The sequence below is a fragment of the Anabrus simplex genome, chromosome 1, assembly GCF_040414725.1.
Source record: "Anabrus simplex isolate iqAnaSimp1 chromosome 1, ASM4041472v1, whole genome shotgun sequence".
In the NCBI taxonomy this organism is placed as follows: Eukaryota; Metazoa; Arthropoda; class Insecta; order Orthoptera; family Tettigoniidae; genus Anabrus; species Anabrus simplex.
Window position 1 is genome coordinate 1,376,855,090 of NC_090265.1, and position 20,120 is coordinate 1,376,875,209.

Here is a 20,120-nt window from a genome sequence, read left to right on the forward strand (position 1 = left end):
ATGACTAGCCTGTTTGTTTGTGATTGAATTTCTGTAATCTGTAATGGCTTGGTCTTAATGACAGTTTGTGCTGATAGCCTGCAGTCTAATATCTTGGAACTTGAAAATAGGTGCACTGAGTAACTGAATGTCAGGTTGGGAATACAAAGCTGGTACAGCTAGATAATTTCAAGTAGGTATTTAGGATGTATATTATTTTTGCCATTGTTAGTTATTCTGCTACCCAAGTAACAATATTCATCTACTTCATTTCATAATCTAATATTTCCTGCATCACCTAAATTGAACTTGAAAATAGGTGCACTAAGTACAATATGAAAATTAGCCTTTCCAAGACAAAACTAATATCAGTAGATACGAAATCTAAGAGAACTGAATGTTCGTCGGATGGGGACAATAAGCCTTGAGCAGACCTCTTGGTGCTATTCGACAGCAGTAAGCTATGTGCTGGCACCGGGTTTCACCCTCTCCCTACTATCATATATCATGTCGTATTTTTCAGTAGGCCTAATTAAGGACACTTTTATTCTCCGTCCCGTGGAGTAGGGAAAATAATAGTAATCCACCAGCTGTAATAATCACATAACCACATTTCAGTAGAATTGTAGTGAAGATAAGGTATAATATATTAGATAGTATCTTGCCAGTTATATTCGTGTTTTTCTTCGTGTACGGCAATCCTTTCGTTACTTAAGCATTTAACCAAACGCAGTGTAGTGTAGTGTAGATACATTGTAGTATAGATACAGTACATTTAGATAGTGCCGTATCGTGCCTGCTATATTCGTGTGTTATCTTTCGTGTGTATCTATTAGACCGTAATACTAATAATAATTTGTCTAAGCATTCGTTCGTAATCTTTGAGTACAGTAGTTCTTGCACATTTCATTTCTGTTGTGCTTAGTAGTGACATACGGTATCGGTATCGTAATTAGGATATGTCTGAAAGTAGTTTAAAAATAACTGTAGTGTACTGTACAGTAGTATACGAGTAATATCCTATTAGAATTTAGTGTGCTTATTTTATTGTTGTAAAATATTTTGTGTAGTACTGGTATAGTAGAGGTATCCGTAGAAACTCTTACTAAAATACTGTTGTTGGAATTAGAATAGGCTTAATTGCAGTTTGGAATTGTGTAGTTCTTGTGTATTACTTTCGATATTCAGTAATTAACAGCAGTTTTTATCCTGTTAGGGGTTGTAGGATAAAAAATAGAGCACGACTAAGTAGTATTGTAGTATAGTCGCATATTAATTACCTTATTGTTGTGTACTATCCCAGCAATATATCCTTCCATTCATTTATTTTTTGCAAATAAGTTATATTATTTTTAATTTCACATTTTTCCATAAAGAATGGCTAAGGAGCGCAAGTGTACGAACTGTGGGTATGGCGAGGCATTGAGGGGTATGAGGAAGGAGTTGGAAAGTTTGAGGGAGATAATTAGGATTCTCACAGAAGACAGGAAGGAAGATAGGACTCCCTCAAACAATGTACCGGTACAGGTTACAGAAGGTGTAAAAGAGGGAGGGGAAGGAAAGGGAGGAGTTGTAGAAGACAGGTGGTCTAATGTTCTAAGGGGAAGGAGATTGCAGGCTAAGGGCTCTATTCAGGATCAGAATTCAGGACAGGTGTCTGTGCGAAATCAGTACGAGTCACTCCAGGTAGAACAACAGAGGGAAGATGAGGGACAGGGAACCGTTGCTGAGATGTGAGGAAGTAGGAGGAAGGGAAAAGGTAGAAAAGGGAAATGTAGAGTAGAGGATAGGAAAAGACAGGTGGAACAGGGTCATCGGAAGGAGAAAAGGGAGGAGGAAGTAGCTTCTGCAGCTATCAGGAAAGATAGGGCTGATCAGGAGGGGAGGGGATCAAATGAGGTGGGTAGGGTTGAGGCTCTGGTCATGGGGGATTCCATCGTTAGACACATGGGGAAAGTGTGTGGAGGAAAGGGAACCCGGGTAGAATGTTATCCAGGAATTAGGTTGAGGCAGATGTTGAAGAAAGTAGAAGAGAGGAAGGATGGGAAGGGAAGGTGGTAGTGTTTCACATTGGTACCAACAACGTAAGGCAAGCTGATATAAATACCAACATAGTTGGAGATGTGTGGGATCTGGTAAATGCAGCACGGGTGAAGTTTAAGAAAGCGGAGATTGTTATTAGTGGAATATTGTGTAGGAGGGATACTGACTGGAGGGTGATTGGGGATTTAAATGAGACTATGGAGTGGGTATGTGGGAAACTGGGAGTGAAATTTCTAGATCCTAATGGGTGGGTAGGAGATAGGGATCTGCGCTCGGATGGCCTTCATTTAAACCGCAGTGGTACGTATAAGTTAGGAAATTTGTTTGGAAGGGTAATAGCGAGGTACATTCAGGGAAACGGGATGGCCTAGGGAGTGGTGATAAGGGAACAGGGAACTGGAAATCAAGTAGGGATGACAAAAAATTGTTAGTGTTGAACTGTAGAAGTATTGCAAAGAAAGGAATAGAATTAAGTAATTTAATAGATATATATTTACCAGATATTGTAATAGGAGTTGAATCATGGCTGAGAAATGATATAATGGATGCAGAAATTTTCTCACGGCACTGGAGTGTGTATCGTAGAGATAGGATAGGAATGGTGGGAAGGGGAGTGTTCATTCTGGTGAAAGACGAATTTGTAAGCTACGAAAAAGTTAAAGATGAGACACATGAAATTCTAGGTGTAAGGCTCATTTCTAAAGATAATAGGCAACTTGATATATTTGGAGTGTACAGATCGGGAAAGGGTAGCACTGACGCGGATTCGGAATTATTTGATAGGATAGTCAGCTATGTGGGAAACGACATGGAAAGAAATGTGATTGTAGCGGGAGATCTGAATTTGCCAGATGTCAATTGGGAAGGAAATGCGAACGACAGGAAGCATGACCAACAAATGGCAAATAAGTTAATATGGGAAGGACAGCCGATTCAGAAAGTGATGGAACCAACCAGAGGGAAAAATATCCTGGATGTCGTGCTGATAAAACCAGATGAGCTCTATAGGGAAACTGAAGTAATAGATGGTATTAGTGATCATGAAGCTGTTTTTGTGGTAGTCAAAAATAAATGTGATAGAAAGGAAGGTCTTAAAAGTAGGACTATTAGGCGGTACCATATGGCTGATAAAGCAGGCATGAGGCAGTTTCTAAAAAGTAACTATGATCGGTGGAAAACAGTAAATAAAAATGTAAACAGACTCTGGGATGGGTTTAAAGAAATTGTTGAGGAATGCGAAAACAGGTTTGTACCTTTAAGGGTGGTAAGGAATGGTAAAGACCCACCTTATTATAATAGAGAAATAAAGAGACTAAGAAGGAGGTGCAGACTGGAAAGAAATAGAGTTAGAAATGGCTGTGGAAGTAAGGAGAAATTGAAGGAACTTACTAGAAAATTGAATCTAGCAAAGAAGGCAGCTAAGGATAATATGATGGCAAGCATAATTGGCAGTCATACAAATTTTAGTGAAAAATGGAAGGGTATGTATAGGTATTTTAAGACAGAAACAGGTTCCAAGAAGGATATTCCAGGAATAATTAATGAACAAGGCGAGTGTGTATGTGAGGATCTTCAAAAGGCAGAAGTATTCAGTCAGCAGTATGTAAAGATTGTTGGTTATAAGGATAAGGTCGAGTTAGAGGAGGAGACTAAGGCCAAAGAAGTAATAAAATTTACATATGATAACAATGACATTTACAATAAGATACAAAAGTTGAAAACTAGAAAAGCGGCTGGAATTGATCAGATTTCTGAGGATATACTAAAGACAATGGGTTGGGATATAGTACCATATCTGAAGTACTTATATGATTATTGTTTGGTCGGAGGAGCTATACCAGATGAATGGAGAGTTGCTATAGTAGCCCCTGTGTATAAAGGAAAGGGTGATAGACATAAAGCAGAAAATTACAGGCCAGTAAGTTTGACATGCATTGTATGTAAGCTTTGGGAAGGCATTCTTTCTGATTATATTAGACATGTTTGTGAAATTAATAACTGGTTCGATAGAAGACAATTCAGTTTTAGGAAAGGTTATTCCACTGAACCTCAACTTGTAGGATTCCAGCAAGATATAGCAGATATCTTGGATTCTGGAGGTCAAATGGACTGTATCGCGATTGACCTGTCTAAAGCATTTGATAGGGTGGATCATGGGAGACTACTGGCAAAAATGAGTGCAATTGGACTAGACAAAAGAGTGACTGAATGGGTTGCTATATTTCTAGAAAATAGATCTCAGAAAATTAGAGTAGGTGAAGCTTTATCTGACCCTGTAATAATTAAGAGGGGAATTCCTCAAGGCAGTATTATCAGACCTTTATGTTTTCTTATATATATAAATGATCTGAGTAAAGGAGTGGAATCGGAGGTAAGGCTTTTTGCGGATGATGTTATTCTCTATAGAGTAATAAATAAGTTACAAGACTGTGAGCAACTGCAACGTGACCTCGAAAATGTTGTGAGATGGACAGCAGGCAATGGTATGTTGATAAACGGGGTTAAAAGTCAGGTTGTGAGTTTCACAAATAGGAAAAGTCCTCTGAGTTTTAATTACTGCATTGATGGGGTGAAAGTTCCTTTTGGGGATCATTGTAAGTATCTAGGTGTTAATATAAGGAAAGATCTTCATTGGGGTAATCACATAAATGGGATTGTAAATAAAGGGTACAGATCTCTGCACATGGTTATGAGGGTGTTTAGGGGTTGTAGTAAGGATGTAAAGGAGAGTGCATATAAGTCTCTGGTAAGACCCCAACCAGAGTATGGTTCCAGTGTATGGGACCCTCACCAGGATTACCTGATTCAAGAACTGGAAAAAATCCAAAGAAAAGCAGCTCGATTTGTTCTGGGTGATTTCCGACAAAAGAGTAGCGTTACAAAAATGTTGCAATGTTTGGGTTGGGAAGAATTGAGAGAAAGAAGAAAAGCTGCTCGACTAAGTGGTATGTTTTGAACTGTCAGCGGAGAGATGGCGTGGAATGACATTAGTAGACGAATAAGTTTGAGTGGCGTTTATAAAAGTAGGAAAGATCACAATATGAAGATAAAGTTGGAATTCAAGAGGACAAACTGGAGCAAATATTCACTTATAGGAAGGGGAGTTAGGGATTGGAATAATTTACCAAGGGAGACGTTCAATAAATTTCCAATTTCTTTGAAATCATTTAGGAAAAGGCTAGGAAAGCAACAGATAAGGAATCTGCCACCTGGGCGACTGCCCTAAATGCAGATCAATATTGATTGATTGATTGATTGATTGATTGATTGATTGATTGATTGATTGATTGATTGATTGATTGATTGATTGATTGATTGATTGATTGATTGGAACTTGAAAATAGGTGCACTGAGTAACTGAATGTCAGGTTGGGAATACCATGCTGGTACAGCTAAATAATTTCAGAACTCCCTATTCTTACACAGTGATTTATGCAAGATGGTTTCACATCTCACACAGCTAACGATGTTTTTGATAGGAGTATTTGGTGATCGTGTAATATCTCATCGTTAACCACAGTACAACATTCAACAGATCTGTTGGTTCTACAATTATGTCTCTGAATGTTTATTTCATTTTGTATTGTTAGTTTCTGTTTATTTTCTTTTTGTAAAATTTCCATGAGGACTTCTAAGTCTTCCCAGGCTTATAACCTAAATAAGTATTTGAGGACTGCTAGAATGAAAACTTATATCAACAGCTTCTTGTGAGATCAATGTTAGAATAACTGTAGTGGGCTAAGGATCTGTAGAGTTGTAAATATTTGTACAGTATCAGTGCGTTTCTGTGTTTAATTTACAGGGTTGCGCACAAATAGTTGACACATTTGAAAATCAAATATAAATTGCAACTTATGTACTATGTTGTTCAAATTTCGTGCACACCTTCCCTGTTTCATGGAAATAACTGTTGAGGTGACAATGCTGCTTTGTTTCTGAATGCCTGCATTCCACTGAGCTTTCTGCCGTGGCTGACTCTCCGTTCAACAGCGCGCTGAAACAGTTATCTTTTATTGCGAATCAAAAAGTGTTATGGTGACACAAAGGAAATTTCAAGCTGTATTTCAGAATAGGTGGGCTCCAGTAAGGAATGCCATCCTTTGCTTATACAGAAACTTTGAAAACAAGGCAGTGTGAAGGAAGAAAAGCAACCACGTGCACCAGCAGTTCGGTCTCCTGAAAACATCGCTGCACTGAGGGTCGCCATGCAGCGCAGCCCACATAAGTCAACATGGGGAGCTCATGATAAAGTGGAATATCGCGCCTTTCAGTTCAAAGAATGTTACACGGTAACCTTCAATTGTGCCCGTACAAAATTACTGTTCTACAGAAGTTAACAGATCTTCACAGGCAGAAGAGATTGCAGTATGCCTTATGGGCTCAAGATAAAGATGAAGTACTGTTTAACACTTGGATCTCTGATGAAGCCTATTTTCACCTCAACGGGGCAGTTTATAACCAAAATGTGTGGTGTTAGGCTACAGAAAAACCAGACATTATTCATGAAGAAACCACGTATGGGGAAAAAGTAAATGTGTGGGTAGCTCTGTCAAGCCATGGATTAATTGGACCATTTTTCTTCAGTCAGACAGTTAATGCACAGTGATACAAGGACATGCTGGAGAATGAATTCATGCCTCAACTTCTCGCTACAGAACTCCCTATTCATACACAGTGGTTTATGCAAGATGGTGCAACATCTCACACAGCTAATGATGTTTTTGAGAGGAGTATTTGGTGATCGTGTAATATCTCATCATTGCCCACAGTACAACAATAATGGCGAGTTCTTCTGGCCTACTTTAAGCCCAGATTTAAAACATTATGACTTCTTTTTATGGGGATGTTTGAAAGAAAAACTCTTTGCTTCAAAGACTTCAAAGCCGCATGGGAATGCATGGTCGGATTGTGCAGCTCTGCAGTGAAAATTATGAAGACCTGTGCCGCAAAGTTGTCAGAAACATGTGTACTCGTCTCGAAGAGATTGTCTGCGCAGTAGAGGCCACATTGAACATGTGATATAGTGAAATGTATTTCCATGGTCCAAGCTACCTATGTCTACAATTCCATTAATGTTCTGTGAAAAATAAAGTTGTTATACTAAAATTAAATGTGTCAGCTATTTGTGCACCACCCTGTATTATTTTAAGTAACTTTAAGCACAATTTTCTTACTCCAAGTAAAATTTTACAGAAACAATATTTGAGATGTTACTGTAAGTGGTGTTAACATTGATATATTCTGCTTGCTACTGTTCTCTTCACTTATTCTCAAAGTACTGTAAATTATTTTGAAAAACTGAACTCTTAACAGAAAAAAAATAGGCCTACATTCATTTACACAAGTATTCATGTGTCAACTGTGGAAGTTTATGATGGTAAAAGAAAAAAAATAACCACAGCAGTAAATACAGAGGTCTTACATAATATTGTATGTACAATTTAAGGAGGCACAAACCTCTTCTAAATAATAAGTTGTGAGGTTCGAATATATTTCGAAGGTCATGAAGAGGACATAGCCTTGAAAATCAAATACTGTAAGATGAGTTGACTAAGCGATGCTAGGTGAGGAAAACAAAAGGAGTGGAATCTGGCATATATGAAAGAATAAATTCATCAGTAAATTACCGTCAGTGCCTCTAAGTCCATAATGAACTGGTGACTGGTAAAAATGAGCTTCACCAACTTAATTCTATTTAAACTTTGAAAGCTAATCTTCCCATTCCTATGATTCCCCTTGGGGTTAATTTTATGGTTATAAATGTTTCTCATTTAATATTGCAACTTATACAAGAAGAACAATTACAATATATTTTTACAAGATAGACAACTAATGAACAATTATATAGATTATACTTCACAACACAGAAAACATACCTGAAGAATATCTCCTGTTTTGAATGCAATCCCAGCCTGTGCACATGGAATTAAATCATCCTCCAAAGGATCATAATCAAACTGAGCACGAACAAATATCTGAAAAGATACAAACTAGGGCTAGCTCATTTGTCATATTTAACACTACACTAATAAGCTATATTTGTTTTTGAGACAGAAAGTTACAAGGAAGACAACTGTACAGCATTATTATGTCCACTATAAATAAAATTTAAGCATATATTTATGGTTCAAAATCAAATGCAGAAAATAAAACAGTCTGTACCAAAATACTGTAATATCTGAAATGAAAGAATATGATCTAATCAGAGATGATTCCACATTTTTAATGTCATAGAATGAGAGCCCTTCAACAATGTCAAACAGACATTCAAAATGTGTTTTTACAAATAACACTAAAAGCAGAGTTCTGGAGAGGACAACACAAGTGCAAATCAAGTCATATATGCAGAAAAAGAGAAATTATGAAAGGAACACCTAATAAGAAAAACAAAGTGACAGGTCAGTGTGGGAAGAGGAAGAAATAGAAAGAAAACACAAAAGGACAAGGGCAGTCTCTACATCTTCACACATGGGCAACCTCCTTTTTCCTGCGTTTATCTGGCTTTCTTCTCATACTACACTTCCCAAATCGAGACTATCAAGATGATCCCTGAATGAGTGCTGATACCCACCCTTCTGATGAAGGTGGGAAGCAGAAATGAGCTTGTTGGAGGCTGACAAGAAACATGTGGATGAACTGGGATTGACGAGGAGAGAGCTAATCTATATGAAGATGTGGAGATTGTCCTTGTTCTTTTGTGTTTTATTGCTATTTCTCCCCTCTTACTACACTGACCTGTCATTGTGTCTTTCCTGTTATGTGTTCCTTTTATCTGTTTCATCTCTCTTTCTCTCTCTATATATATATATAAAAAAGAACATGTCTTGACTGACTGACTGATTCATCATCGCCGAGCCAAAACTACTGGACATAAAGAAATGAAATTTTGGGAATACATTTATATTAGGGTGTAGGTGCTCAGGGAGGATTTTTGGATATTCCGTTGCTAAGGGGGTGAATATTTAAAATGAGGATATCTATATCTCATAAACTTAAAAATTTACAGACGTAAACATTGGTATTTGGAATCTCCTTTAAAATAAAGAAACACATATTTTTTCGTTTTTGGAAAATCCCATTGGGGGAGGGGATGAAAAAGGGCGAAAAGGAGTTCAACATCTGTTATGAGGAGACTTATATCTCAAAAACTGAAGATGTCACAGACATGAAAACTGGTATTTGGAATCTCCTTTGAAAATAAAGAAACATGTATTTTTGTTTTTTTGGATAATTTGATGAATAATGGGTGAACAGGAGTGAAGAAACGGGGTGAATTTCTAAAAAGACTATATCTGCAAATTATCTCAGACATGTAACATATTACAGACTACAAAACTGGTATTTGGAATTTCCTGTAAAATTAAAGAAACATAAATATTTTTTGTTCAGAAAAACCACTTAAGGGGAACTGAAAAAGGGGGTGAATTTTTAAAATTACCATATCTACAGTATATCTCAAAAACTTCACTTGTTGCAGACATGAAAATTGGTATGTGGAATCTCCATTAAAAATAAGGAAACACGTATTCTTTAGTTTTCGGAAAAAAAAAAAAACCTTAATGGGAGCGGGGGGGGGGGGGCTGAAAGAATGGAAAGTTGAATTATTTGTATGATAATGTATATATACCAACAAATCTAAAGATGTTACAAACATGAAAACTGGTATTTGGAATCTCCTTTAAAAATAAAGAAACACGCATTTGGGGGCGAATCAACTTGGTGGGGGGTATGAAAACGGAGACGAATTCCTTTTACAAGGATACATATACCTCAAAATCTGAAGATGTTACAGTCATGATAATTGGTATTTGGAAGCTCTTTTAAAGAAACGGGTACTGTTTGTTTTTAGAAAATTCACTTGAGTGGTGAGTGTGAATGGAAGTAAAAAAATTGAATTCTTTTTCTGGAGAAACCTATATCTCAAAACTGAAGGTAACAGATGTGGAAATTGGTATTTAAAGTCTCCTTTAAAACTAAAGAAACACACATTTGTTGTTTTTTTTTTCCTGGAAAATTGATGTAAGGGGTGTGGGGTTGAAAATAAGTAAATAAGGAGTTGAAATATGTTTATGAGGATACTTTATCTTAAAAACTGAAGTGTTACAGACGTGAAAGTTCGTATTTTGAATTTCCTTTCAAAATAAAGAAACATATATTTTTTTTTGTTTTCGGAAAGTCCACTTGAATACCTGCTGGCAAAAGCGTTGTAACCCTCAAAATGCAATTTTTTATATTGATACAACGTTTCTACACCCGCATGACCCGTGGTGAAATTTAAAAAAAGAGAAAAAGGAGCTTAACGTTCAAATTTGCCAACATAAATTCCTACGTGCCTCACTCTGACCACATACATCATTTATGCATGGAAACCAAGCATTCTAGAAAAGTAAGGGTTACAACGTTTTTGCCGGCAGGTATTCACTTAAGGCAGGAGAGGGATGGAAAGAAGTCAAGAAGAAGATTTTGAATTATTCTTATGAGTATACATTTATCTCAAACACTGAAGGTTTTACAGACGTACAGACATGAAAACTGGTATTTGAAATCTCCTTTAAAAATAATAAAACACATATTTTTTTTGTTTCAGAAAATCCAGTTAAGGGGCTGAATAGAATTGGAAAAGCGGGAGAATTTTTTCAATGAGTATTGGTATATCTACATTATATGTCATAAACTTAATATGTCAGAGACAAGAAACTTGGTGTTTGGAAAGTCCTTTAAAAATACAGGAACATGTACCTTTTTGTTTTTGGAGAAGGCACTTAACGGGTGGTGAAAAGAAGAGAAAAATAATTTAATTATTTTATATGAGGATACTTATCTATATATATAAAATAACTTGTCCTGACTGACTGACTGACTGACTGACTGATTCATCATCGCCGAGCCAAAACTACTGGACATAAAGAAATGAAATTTTGGGGATATATTCATATTAAGATGTAGGTGCTCGCTAAGAGAGGATTTTTGGATATTCCGTCGCTAACGGGGTGAAAAGGGGGGTGAAATTTTAAAATGAGTGTATCTATATCTCAAAACTTTAAAAGTTTACAGATGTAAAAATTGGTATTTAGAATCTTCTTTAAAAATAAGGAAACACGTATTTCTTTTGTTTTCAGAAAATCCCAACAGGAGGGGTGAAAAAGGGTGAAAAAGGGGTTGAATGCCTTTAATCGGGATACCGGTACTTATATCTCAGAAACTGATGATAGTACAGACCTGAAAATTGGTACTTTTGATCTCTTTTAAAAATAAAGAAACACGTATTTTTTTTGTTTCTGGAAAATCCAATTAATGGGAGGGTGAAAAGGGGGGTGAATTTTTAAAACGAGTGCATCTATATCTCAAAAATTTTAAAGTTTACAGATGTAAAAATTGGTATTTAGAATCTTCATTAAAAATAAAGAAACACGTATTTCTTTGTTTTCGGAAAATCCCAATAGGAGGGGTGAAAAGGGGTGAAAAATGGGTTGAATGCCTTTAATGAGGATACTTATATCTCAGAAACTAAAGATATTACAGACCTGAAAATAGGTGTTTGGGATCTCCTTTAAAAATAAACACGTATTCTTTTGTTTTAGGAAAATCCCAATAGGAAGGGTGGAAAAGGGTGAAAAAGGGGTTGAATGCCTTTAATGAGGCTACTTATATTTCAGAACCTGAAGATATTACAGACCTGAAAATTGGTATTTGGGATCTACTTTAAAAATAAAGAAGTATTTTTTTGTTTTTGGAAAATCCAAATAATGGGGGTGAAAAGTGGGGTGATTTTTTAAAATGAGTGTGTCTACATCTTAAAACTTTAAAAGTTTACAGATGTAAAAACTAATATTTAGAAACTCCATTAAGGAACACATATATTTTTATTTTTTTTTGTTTTCTGTAAATCCCAATAGGAGGGGTGTAAAAGGGTGAATAATGGGTTGAATATCTTTAATGAGGATACATATATCTCAGAAACTGAAGATTTTACAGAACTGAAAATTTGTATATTTTGTTTTTGGAAAATCCAATTAATGGCGGTTAAACAGGAGTGACAAATTGGGGTGAATTTTTCGAAAGACAACATCTACAGAATATCTGAGAAATGTAAAATGTTACAGACGTAAAAAAGTGGGTATTTTGAATTTCCTGTAAATGTTAAGAAACATAGGTGATTTGTTTTCGGAAACTCCACTTAAGGGGAAATAAAAAGGGGTGAAATTTTAAAATGAGAATTTCTACAGTATATCTTAAAAAACTTAACATGTTACAGAAGTGAAAAAAAATAATTTTAATCTCTATTAAAAATAAAGAAACATGTATTTTTTGTTTTCGGAAATACCACTTGGGTGGAAGGGGGGGGGTAAAATTGGTGAAAATGGAGTTGATTTCTTTTAATTAGGCTACTTATATCTCAAAAATGAAGATGTTACAGATGTGAAATTTGATATTTGGAATCTGCTTTAAAAGTAAAGAAACATGTGTTCTCGGAAAATCCGAGGAAGCGATGGGGGGGGGGGAACAATTGAAAATATATTGACTTAATTGTATGAGAATACATACATCTAATAAAAACTAAAGTTGTTACAGACATGAAAATTGGTATTTGGATCTCCTTTAAAAACAAAGAAAACTGTGTTTTGGGGGGGAAACCATATTGGGGGGCGGGAGTGAAAAGGAGTTGAATTCCTTTCATGAGGACACAAAAATCAAAAACTGAAGAAGTTAGAATCGTGATAATTCGTATTTAGAAGATCCTTTACTATTAAAGAAACAAGTATTTTTTGCTGGAAAATTCACTTGGGGGGGGGAGGGGGATTGTGAAAGGAAGTGAAAAAAGAATATTATTTTTATGGGGATACTTAGATCTCAAAAATGAAGGTAATAGACATGAACATTGGTGTTTGGAATCTCCTTTAAACATAAAGAAACACTCCTTATAATTTTTGTTTTTTTGGGAGGGTAAATAAACTTAACAGCAGTGGGGTGTAAAAGGAGGTGAGACCAATTGATTTTACTGTCCATAATGTACTTATAAGGAGCCTCCGTTGCTCAGGCGGCAGCGCGCCGGCCTCTCACAACTGGGTTCCGTGTTTCAAATCCCGGTCACTCCATGTGATATTCGTGCTGGACAAAACAGAGGCGGGACAGGTTTTTCTCCAGATACTCTGGTTTCCCCTGTCATCATTCATTCCAGCAACACTGTCCAATATTTCATTTCATTTGTCATTCATCGATCATTGCCCCAGAGGAGTGCTTCGGCAGCCGGCACAGTTCCTGTTGTCGCCGCTAGATGGGGCTTTATTCATTCCATTCCTGACCCTGTCGAATGACTGGAAACAGCCTGTAGATTTTCGATGTACTTATTCTGATCATAAACCGATCAATTTTAATCCTTCCTGGGTTCGTTTTCAACAGTCATCTTTTCCTTCGGAGAACGTTCTTAGATTACAGTAGATTCTCCTGGCATATAAATAAAAATTTAAACACATTTGAAATAAACGACAGGAATGCGATTGACCGACAAATTGTTCACCTCTATATTAAGGTCAATAATGCACAGAAGTATGTCATTCATATTGCCAGAAATCCCGCACACTTGCCTACGCGCGACAATGGTGCTGGTCACATTGTCAACAATGACAATGGCAGCAGATGTAATTTACCGCCAAGTAGCGGTCTTGCATCTTGCTGTGGGGTCCATAACATCTAATAATAATAATAATAATAATAATAATAATAATAATAATAATAATAATAACAACAACAACAATAACAATAATAATAATATTGCTCTGGACCGTCGTCAAATGTGCGGACCGCGCGTCCTGGATGGGTAATGACTAAGAATGCAGTCCGGCCGCGGCTTCACTACCGCCAAGGTACCCAAGACGACACCACGCTGGATCTCCTGAAGGATTTGATCCATATTAAAAATGCTTATAGGAAAAGATGGCAAAGATTTAGGGACCCAACTGACCGGGTGGAATACCTGGACCTAGCCCGGGAAGTACGAAATCGGTTGCTGAAAAGAAAGATTGAAAAATGGGAGGAAACTTGCTGTAATCTATTAGAAAACAAGTCAGATCGGGAATTTTGGCCGATTCTCTCAGAAAACGAGTCAGATCGTGAATTTCGGCGAATTATATATAAAACATTAAGCATTCAATTATAAATTTCAGTATAATACCGTAGCGAAGCACGGGTATCTTGCTAGTTTTAAAATAATGTTTTAAGCAATTAAAATTACAAAACCCTCATCCCAATTGAACTATGCATATTATTTCATAATGGTGCTTCTGTACTATTTGCAGAATTTTACGAAAACTGGCCTATTCAAGTGCGGCCTGTGAACATGTCTAAGGTTTCCAAAATGGCCCTCGAGCCCCTACAATTTGGAAACCCCTGCTCTAGCTGTCGGCTGGGATGGGTTTATTGAACTGCCACATAGACCCTGAGTCTCACACTGTTCTGTCAGAGTCATTTAAACAGCAAAAGTAATAAAACATATCTAATCCAAGAATTAAGTCTGCTAAGAATACAAAATGACAAACAATAGACATGATTATTCTACATTACTCCATAACAAGTGTTCATTTATGATTCATATGTCCCTACATAGTATCAGATCATTTGAAGATAAATTTCCAGGAGTTCAAAGTTATAATGCGATTCATATATTCAAATGATAAGAAGTGGGTTCGATAAAGCTCGCGGAAGAAAATCTTGATGAAACTGCGCAGTGCAATGCCTTTCTCAGCAAATGGGAATTTTTAATGGTTCTGTACAAAAGGCTAAGAAGTTACATGGGCTAAAGCAGTACAAAGTTATTAAGGTGCACAAACTTAAACCATGAAGGCCTTTGGAGGGGTGGAAGATAAAGGCTTCCGCTGTCCATAACATCAGCACTTGGCGAGGTAAAGTGATTAGCTCTATGGTTATCCACCTTGGCCCCCAGGAATTAACCTGATACTCATTTTTGGTAGAGGCTGAGTGAACCTCAGGGCCATGTACACCTTCAGAAGTGGAAATACTGTTTCTTCTACATAAGACTATTATTTTAAAAATTGTGTCTTAGACTTTTCCCAATCATCTGAGGTCGGCACGAATGTGAATTATGCTCAGTTTTCATGCTGGATGCCCTTTCTGGTGCCTACCCAATGTGGAGAGAAGTATTTTTGTGGTTGTTGGTAGTGTGATATGTTGTATGTAGGTGTGTATTAAGTCAATCACAAAATCCTAGTTCCCAAACCAGAGGAAATAACTGCATACAGTTAAAATCCTTGTCCCGGCCAGGAATCAAACCTGGGGTGCTTTGAACCAAAGGCCAGTATGCTAACCATTCAGCCAAGGAGCTGGACTTATGAAACTATGTACAGTACTTAACATCTATATAACGAGTCAAGTCATCACAAGTACTGTAAATAGTTTGATGCCAGACAAAGTGATACAAAGAAAATTCTATTTCAAAGATAAAAGAATGAACACTTCAGTCATTCTCCAGCAGAGACAAACTAATAACATGGTGAAAACTCAGTCTCAGAAAGGTAAATGTAGAAGAATATTCACTGCTGTTAAGTCAGAGCTAGCTATGATATAATTCTGTAACAATTAGGAAATAAAAATACAGTAACTCTAAGAGCCAATAAGCACATTTCAGAAAATTGAATTGTGTCTCCACAGCATCTGAAATTACCAAGTTGACATCTAAAACATCACCCATTCATCTCATTTTATTCTGACGTTACTGCTACAAGTTAGAAATTATTTTTTCACTGACATTCTGACTTATTGCAGAATTAAGAATGACTAAGATTCTCCTTGCATCACTAAATAGAATTATTAAAAATTAAATTTATGATCATGACTGTAAAGATTAGTAATTATATTAAATATTAAATATAACAATACTTTTACTTGATATAAAATTTAAAAGCTAGATTAGTGTTAATAGATATGAAGCTTAACAGATGATCAATAAATGAGAAAATTACAATTCAATTATATAAGAATCCTATTTCTGTTTAATATAACTCAATGTTAAGCATCTTATTACAAACATTATTATTATTAATTATGAAACTATTTAAATGCAACTTGTATAATATTCCAACTGAAAATTATGAGAGTTTTTCATATAAAATGCATGCTTCAAAATGTTTAATTCAAGAACTAATGAAACCAAAACTTCAAAATGTTCTGTGCAATTTAAAATTTTACTTATTTGGACTTGTGTACATTCATGTGATACATACAGTTCATAAAAAGCTAATTATTACTGCTTATATGATGTTAAGAAGTATCATACATAGATTGCCATTTATGATAAATGTTTCTCATAGAAAAGAAGCTTTTTAAAATCTGAGGATCAGGCATTTCTACAGCCTTGAGCAAATAAAAAATTAACTGTAAATGAGATAATGATCTATGCTATAAATATAAAAATAATAATGATAAAAACAATTTTTTACAAAATATTTTATGAAGTTTTCAAACCTTGCAAGAAACACTGTAGTAAAGAAAGCTGCAATACACATGCTTCTTAATGAGTAACTTCAACACAATTCTAACTGAAGCATAAGACTGTGGTTACTTGATAAACAATGTATTCTCCTAGCTGGTAGAGAAGTGTAAAAAATTAATATCCCCTTATTTTAAAACAGATATGAAGGCTGATCAAATGTTTGCATGGCAGCAACATGAAATAATTAGATGCAAACTGAAAGATACATGTAAATCTTCTGCCTGAAGCCAGTTCTTGATGGATACAGTACTTTTGCATCCATTTCTTGGCACAGGCCAGAGCAAAGTGTAGCTTCCACTGAAGTCCCAGTCTCATCCATGGCTGTGACAATATGGAAGTTGCTGGGGTATGGGTTGGGCTGAGTAATGACATTCAGAGCACATCCAGTGCATCTGAGGGTTGTGAAAGGTGTTGCTCATAGGGTGCTACAATAGCACGATCTGGCCTGGTGAGAAAAGCACTGGTGAACTCCCTCACTCGTCGTCTTGCCTAGTATGCCTCATTTTGGTGCTGCCATTGGTTTTTGTGGTTTTCCTATAGCTACATAGCCCTTCGTGTGCTATTTGAGGATCCAACCAGCCTCTGGCCTGATGACCTAACAGATAACATATAAATCTATGTACACTTTACAAGCCAAGTTGCCTTGTTCATAGTACTCTTACAATTACCATAGGCAGATCTATTTACTTGTCCCATGTTTTACACAATACTGCTCCTTCTTTTTACCAAAACAGTAGAGTTTGTATGGATAATTTACTTTGTACATGTACAACTACCAAGAAAAATTGCAGAAATATGTAGCTAGCATTCTAGCATACAGGATTAGGAAAGCTTAGAATATCTAATAAAAGAAATAGATGGCGTGCAGAGAAAAGCAGCAAGATTTGTAACAGGTAATTTCAGGAGATAAAGTAGTGTATCAGAAATGTTAGAGAAACTTGGAGGGGAAACTTTAAGTAAGAAAAGGGAGAAAACTAGACTTATAGGATTATATAGAGCCTATACAGGAGAGGAAGCATGGGGAGAAATCCTTGACAGGTTTCATTTGGAAAATAATTATATCAGTAGGGCTGACCACAAGTATAAAATTAGAAGGGATTTCATAAGAAGCGATTGGGGTAAATTTTCATTCATTAGGAAGGGTGTGAAGAAGTGGAACAGTCTACCAGGGGTAGTGTTTGATCCTTTTCCAAAATCTGTACAGATATTCAAGAAGAGAATAAACAGCAACAGAAAAAATAAATGAAGTGTTAGAGGGCATTCGACCAGTGCAGGTTATTATAAATAAAAAAAATGTGTGTGAATAAATTAATTCCATCCCCTGGTCTAAGGACTTTGGACAGCCAAAGTAGGGGACTGCCTGTAGGGGTGAAGTACAGTGGGGACTTCGAGGGCCCTGGGACCGCTACAATAGCTGTGAAGGCCCTTCAGGAACTCTGAAAAGTGGTAGCAAAAGGGGCTCTGGTTAAGACGCAGCAGGTCGTTATGCTACTTAGGTTCCAGAACGGGTAAAAATTTAAAAAAATAAAATAAATGCAATGTAAATATTAATCTTATACCAGTTGTATAGTATTATTTGAAGTAATTTCATATACTGTATATGAGTTGACTATGTTTGTAAGTACAGGAGATATTATAAGTAGAATTTTTTAAACAATAGAAATTTATTAAGGATGAGCTGTGTGTTTCATAGAAAAAATTGTTAGTGTAAATTGTATAATACTATATTCTAGGAAAATGTCTTCTTCTCTTGTTAATTTAAAATTTAGTGCTTGATAATAATGTATTTTGGTGTACCATTTGCCACGGAGGTAGACACCTCATTTGCAAATAAAGTGATTTTAATTTGATTTGAAGTTGCTTTCCATTGCATGTCTTTCTTTTACAGACGCATTTAGTGTGAATTATAAATGTATATTTTATTTATATGGGCTTCATAGCATTTAACATGGCCAATTGTAACCTTTTTTTAAGGATTAGTCTGATTCATTTCTTAAAAAATTATCTTTCATCAAAATTTTTACTGTGTACTATTCTGTGTCATTTGGCAGACCTAGAATATCAATCCTGGGTCAGATTAAATAAATGAATACAAAATTATGATATAAATATTTACCAGTATCCTTACTGCATCAAATTATTTACTCTGTCAGGGATTATTATTTATAACTCAAATTTTACAAGTATCAAATAATCCTAATTACAGTAATTTATTTGCTCGATACTGAACAACTTCTCTGGCAGCAAATTCAGCTATATAAACAAAATTATAATTTTGTCTGTACACATCAAATTATGGCCGCACACTTCATATCTATCTCAGATTAGGTACAAGCTGAAAATAGGTTCAGTTCAATTTTTGTCTATCTGCCTTTCTGTCTAGACGTTTGTCTAAACATCACGAGAAAACTAGCTCGACAAAATTTCTTTAAACTCTGTACTGAAGTTCAGGGATATCCATAAAGTGATCTAAGCTATATATTATTTGGTTAGTGTACAGTGATGTAGCAATATTAAAGTGAGCCAAAACAGGAAATGTCAAATTTCTCCATTAATATATTAACTGTATAAAAAAAACTGTACATTATAAAATGTAAAATATAATTTCTGATATTTTATGCATTTTAATAATACTAATAATAATAAAGATATTCATAATTATTATATTTTTCACAAACTTCCAAATATCTCCAGAAATGTTAGTCCTGTTTAAAAAGTGTACGTAACAATTACAGAAAAATATATTTTTCAGTCTTTTTTGGCTCATACAAATTTAGCATACAAGCTATAATAATAGAGATATTTACAAATCTAAATTTTTGGTGCAAAGTCCATCAATGCCAAATATCACTGGCCTGCAACATTCTAAGCCCATACAACTGATCAGCAACAACATTACACTGACTATTGTGTGAGTGTGTGTGTGTGTTTGTCCCCCCCCCCCCCCCCCCCCGGCTGCCAAACGTCTCTGTTAGATGACATTACTAATGCAAAACTAAGTACAGTAACTCAGTATAATGTTTAGTTATATCTGGGGTGTATGCTAGGCTAATTATTATTTGATTAGTGTACAGTGACATAGCAAAATAAAGGAAACCGGAACAGAAATTGTCAATTTTTTCCGTTGTTAATACTGTAGCTGCACCAGAAAACTGTGCACAATAAAAGTTTTGCAAAACAAATTTCCAATCTTTTATGTTTCATGCCCTTGCAATTAATAAAATGTTTTACAAACTTCTGAATATCTTTGGAAAAATTAGTTACAGTCATTTCTCTAATTTAAAAGTATTTGTGCCAATTAAATCTGTTCCATAGGTCCAAAATGCAAGAATTAGTTACTTTGTTAAGGATAACACAATAACTTAACAACAGATTTGACATTATGTAAGCAGAAATTCTGAATATATCAAAAAGCATCATCACAGAAGGTGTACATTCAAGAAAATGGGTGACAATAACTTCAAAGCACATTATGTGTTTTCCGGGCAGAAATGCAGGCAATGATTCACAATGTGCAAGAGTGCCACTCATGAGTATGTGTTCATGGTAAAAATGAGCTGCACTACAGTAGGATTATAAGATTGCAGGTTTT

General features: G+C 35.7%; 1 protein-coding gene across 5 annotated transcripts in view; it reads right to left on the bottom strand.

Annotated features, from left to right (window-relative positions):
• LOC136858362 (peripheral plasma membrane protein CASK) overlaps window positions 1-20,120 on the bottom strand; it is a 429,548-nt gene that overhangs the window by 146,865 nt on the left and 262,563 nt on the right. For all 5 annotated transcript variants that reach the window (XM_068229006.1, XM_068229001.1, XM_068229003.1 and 2 more), the window contains exon 5: window positions 7,899-7,997. In XM_068229006.1, the coding sequence (XP_068085107.1) occupies window positions 7,899-7,997 (99 nt within the window). The remainder of the gene's footprint in view (window positions 1-7,898; window positions 7,998-20,120) is intronic.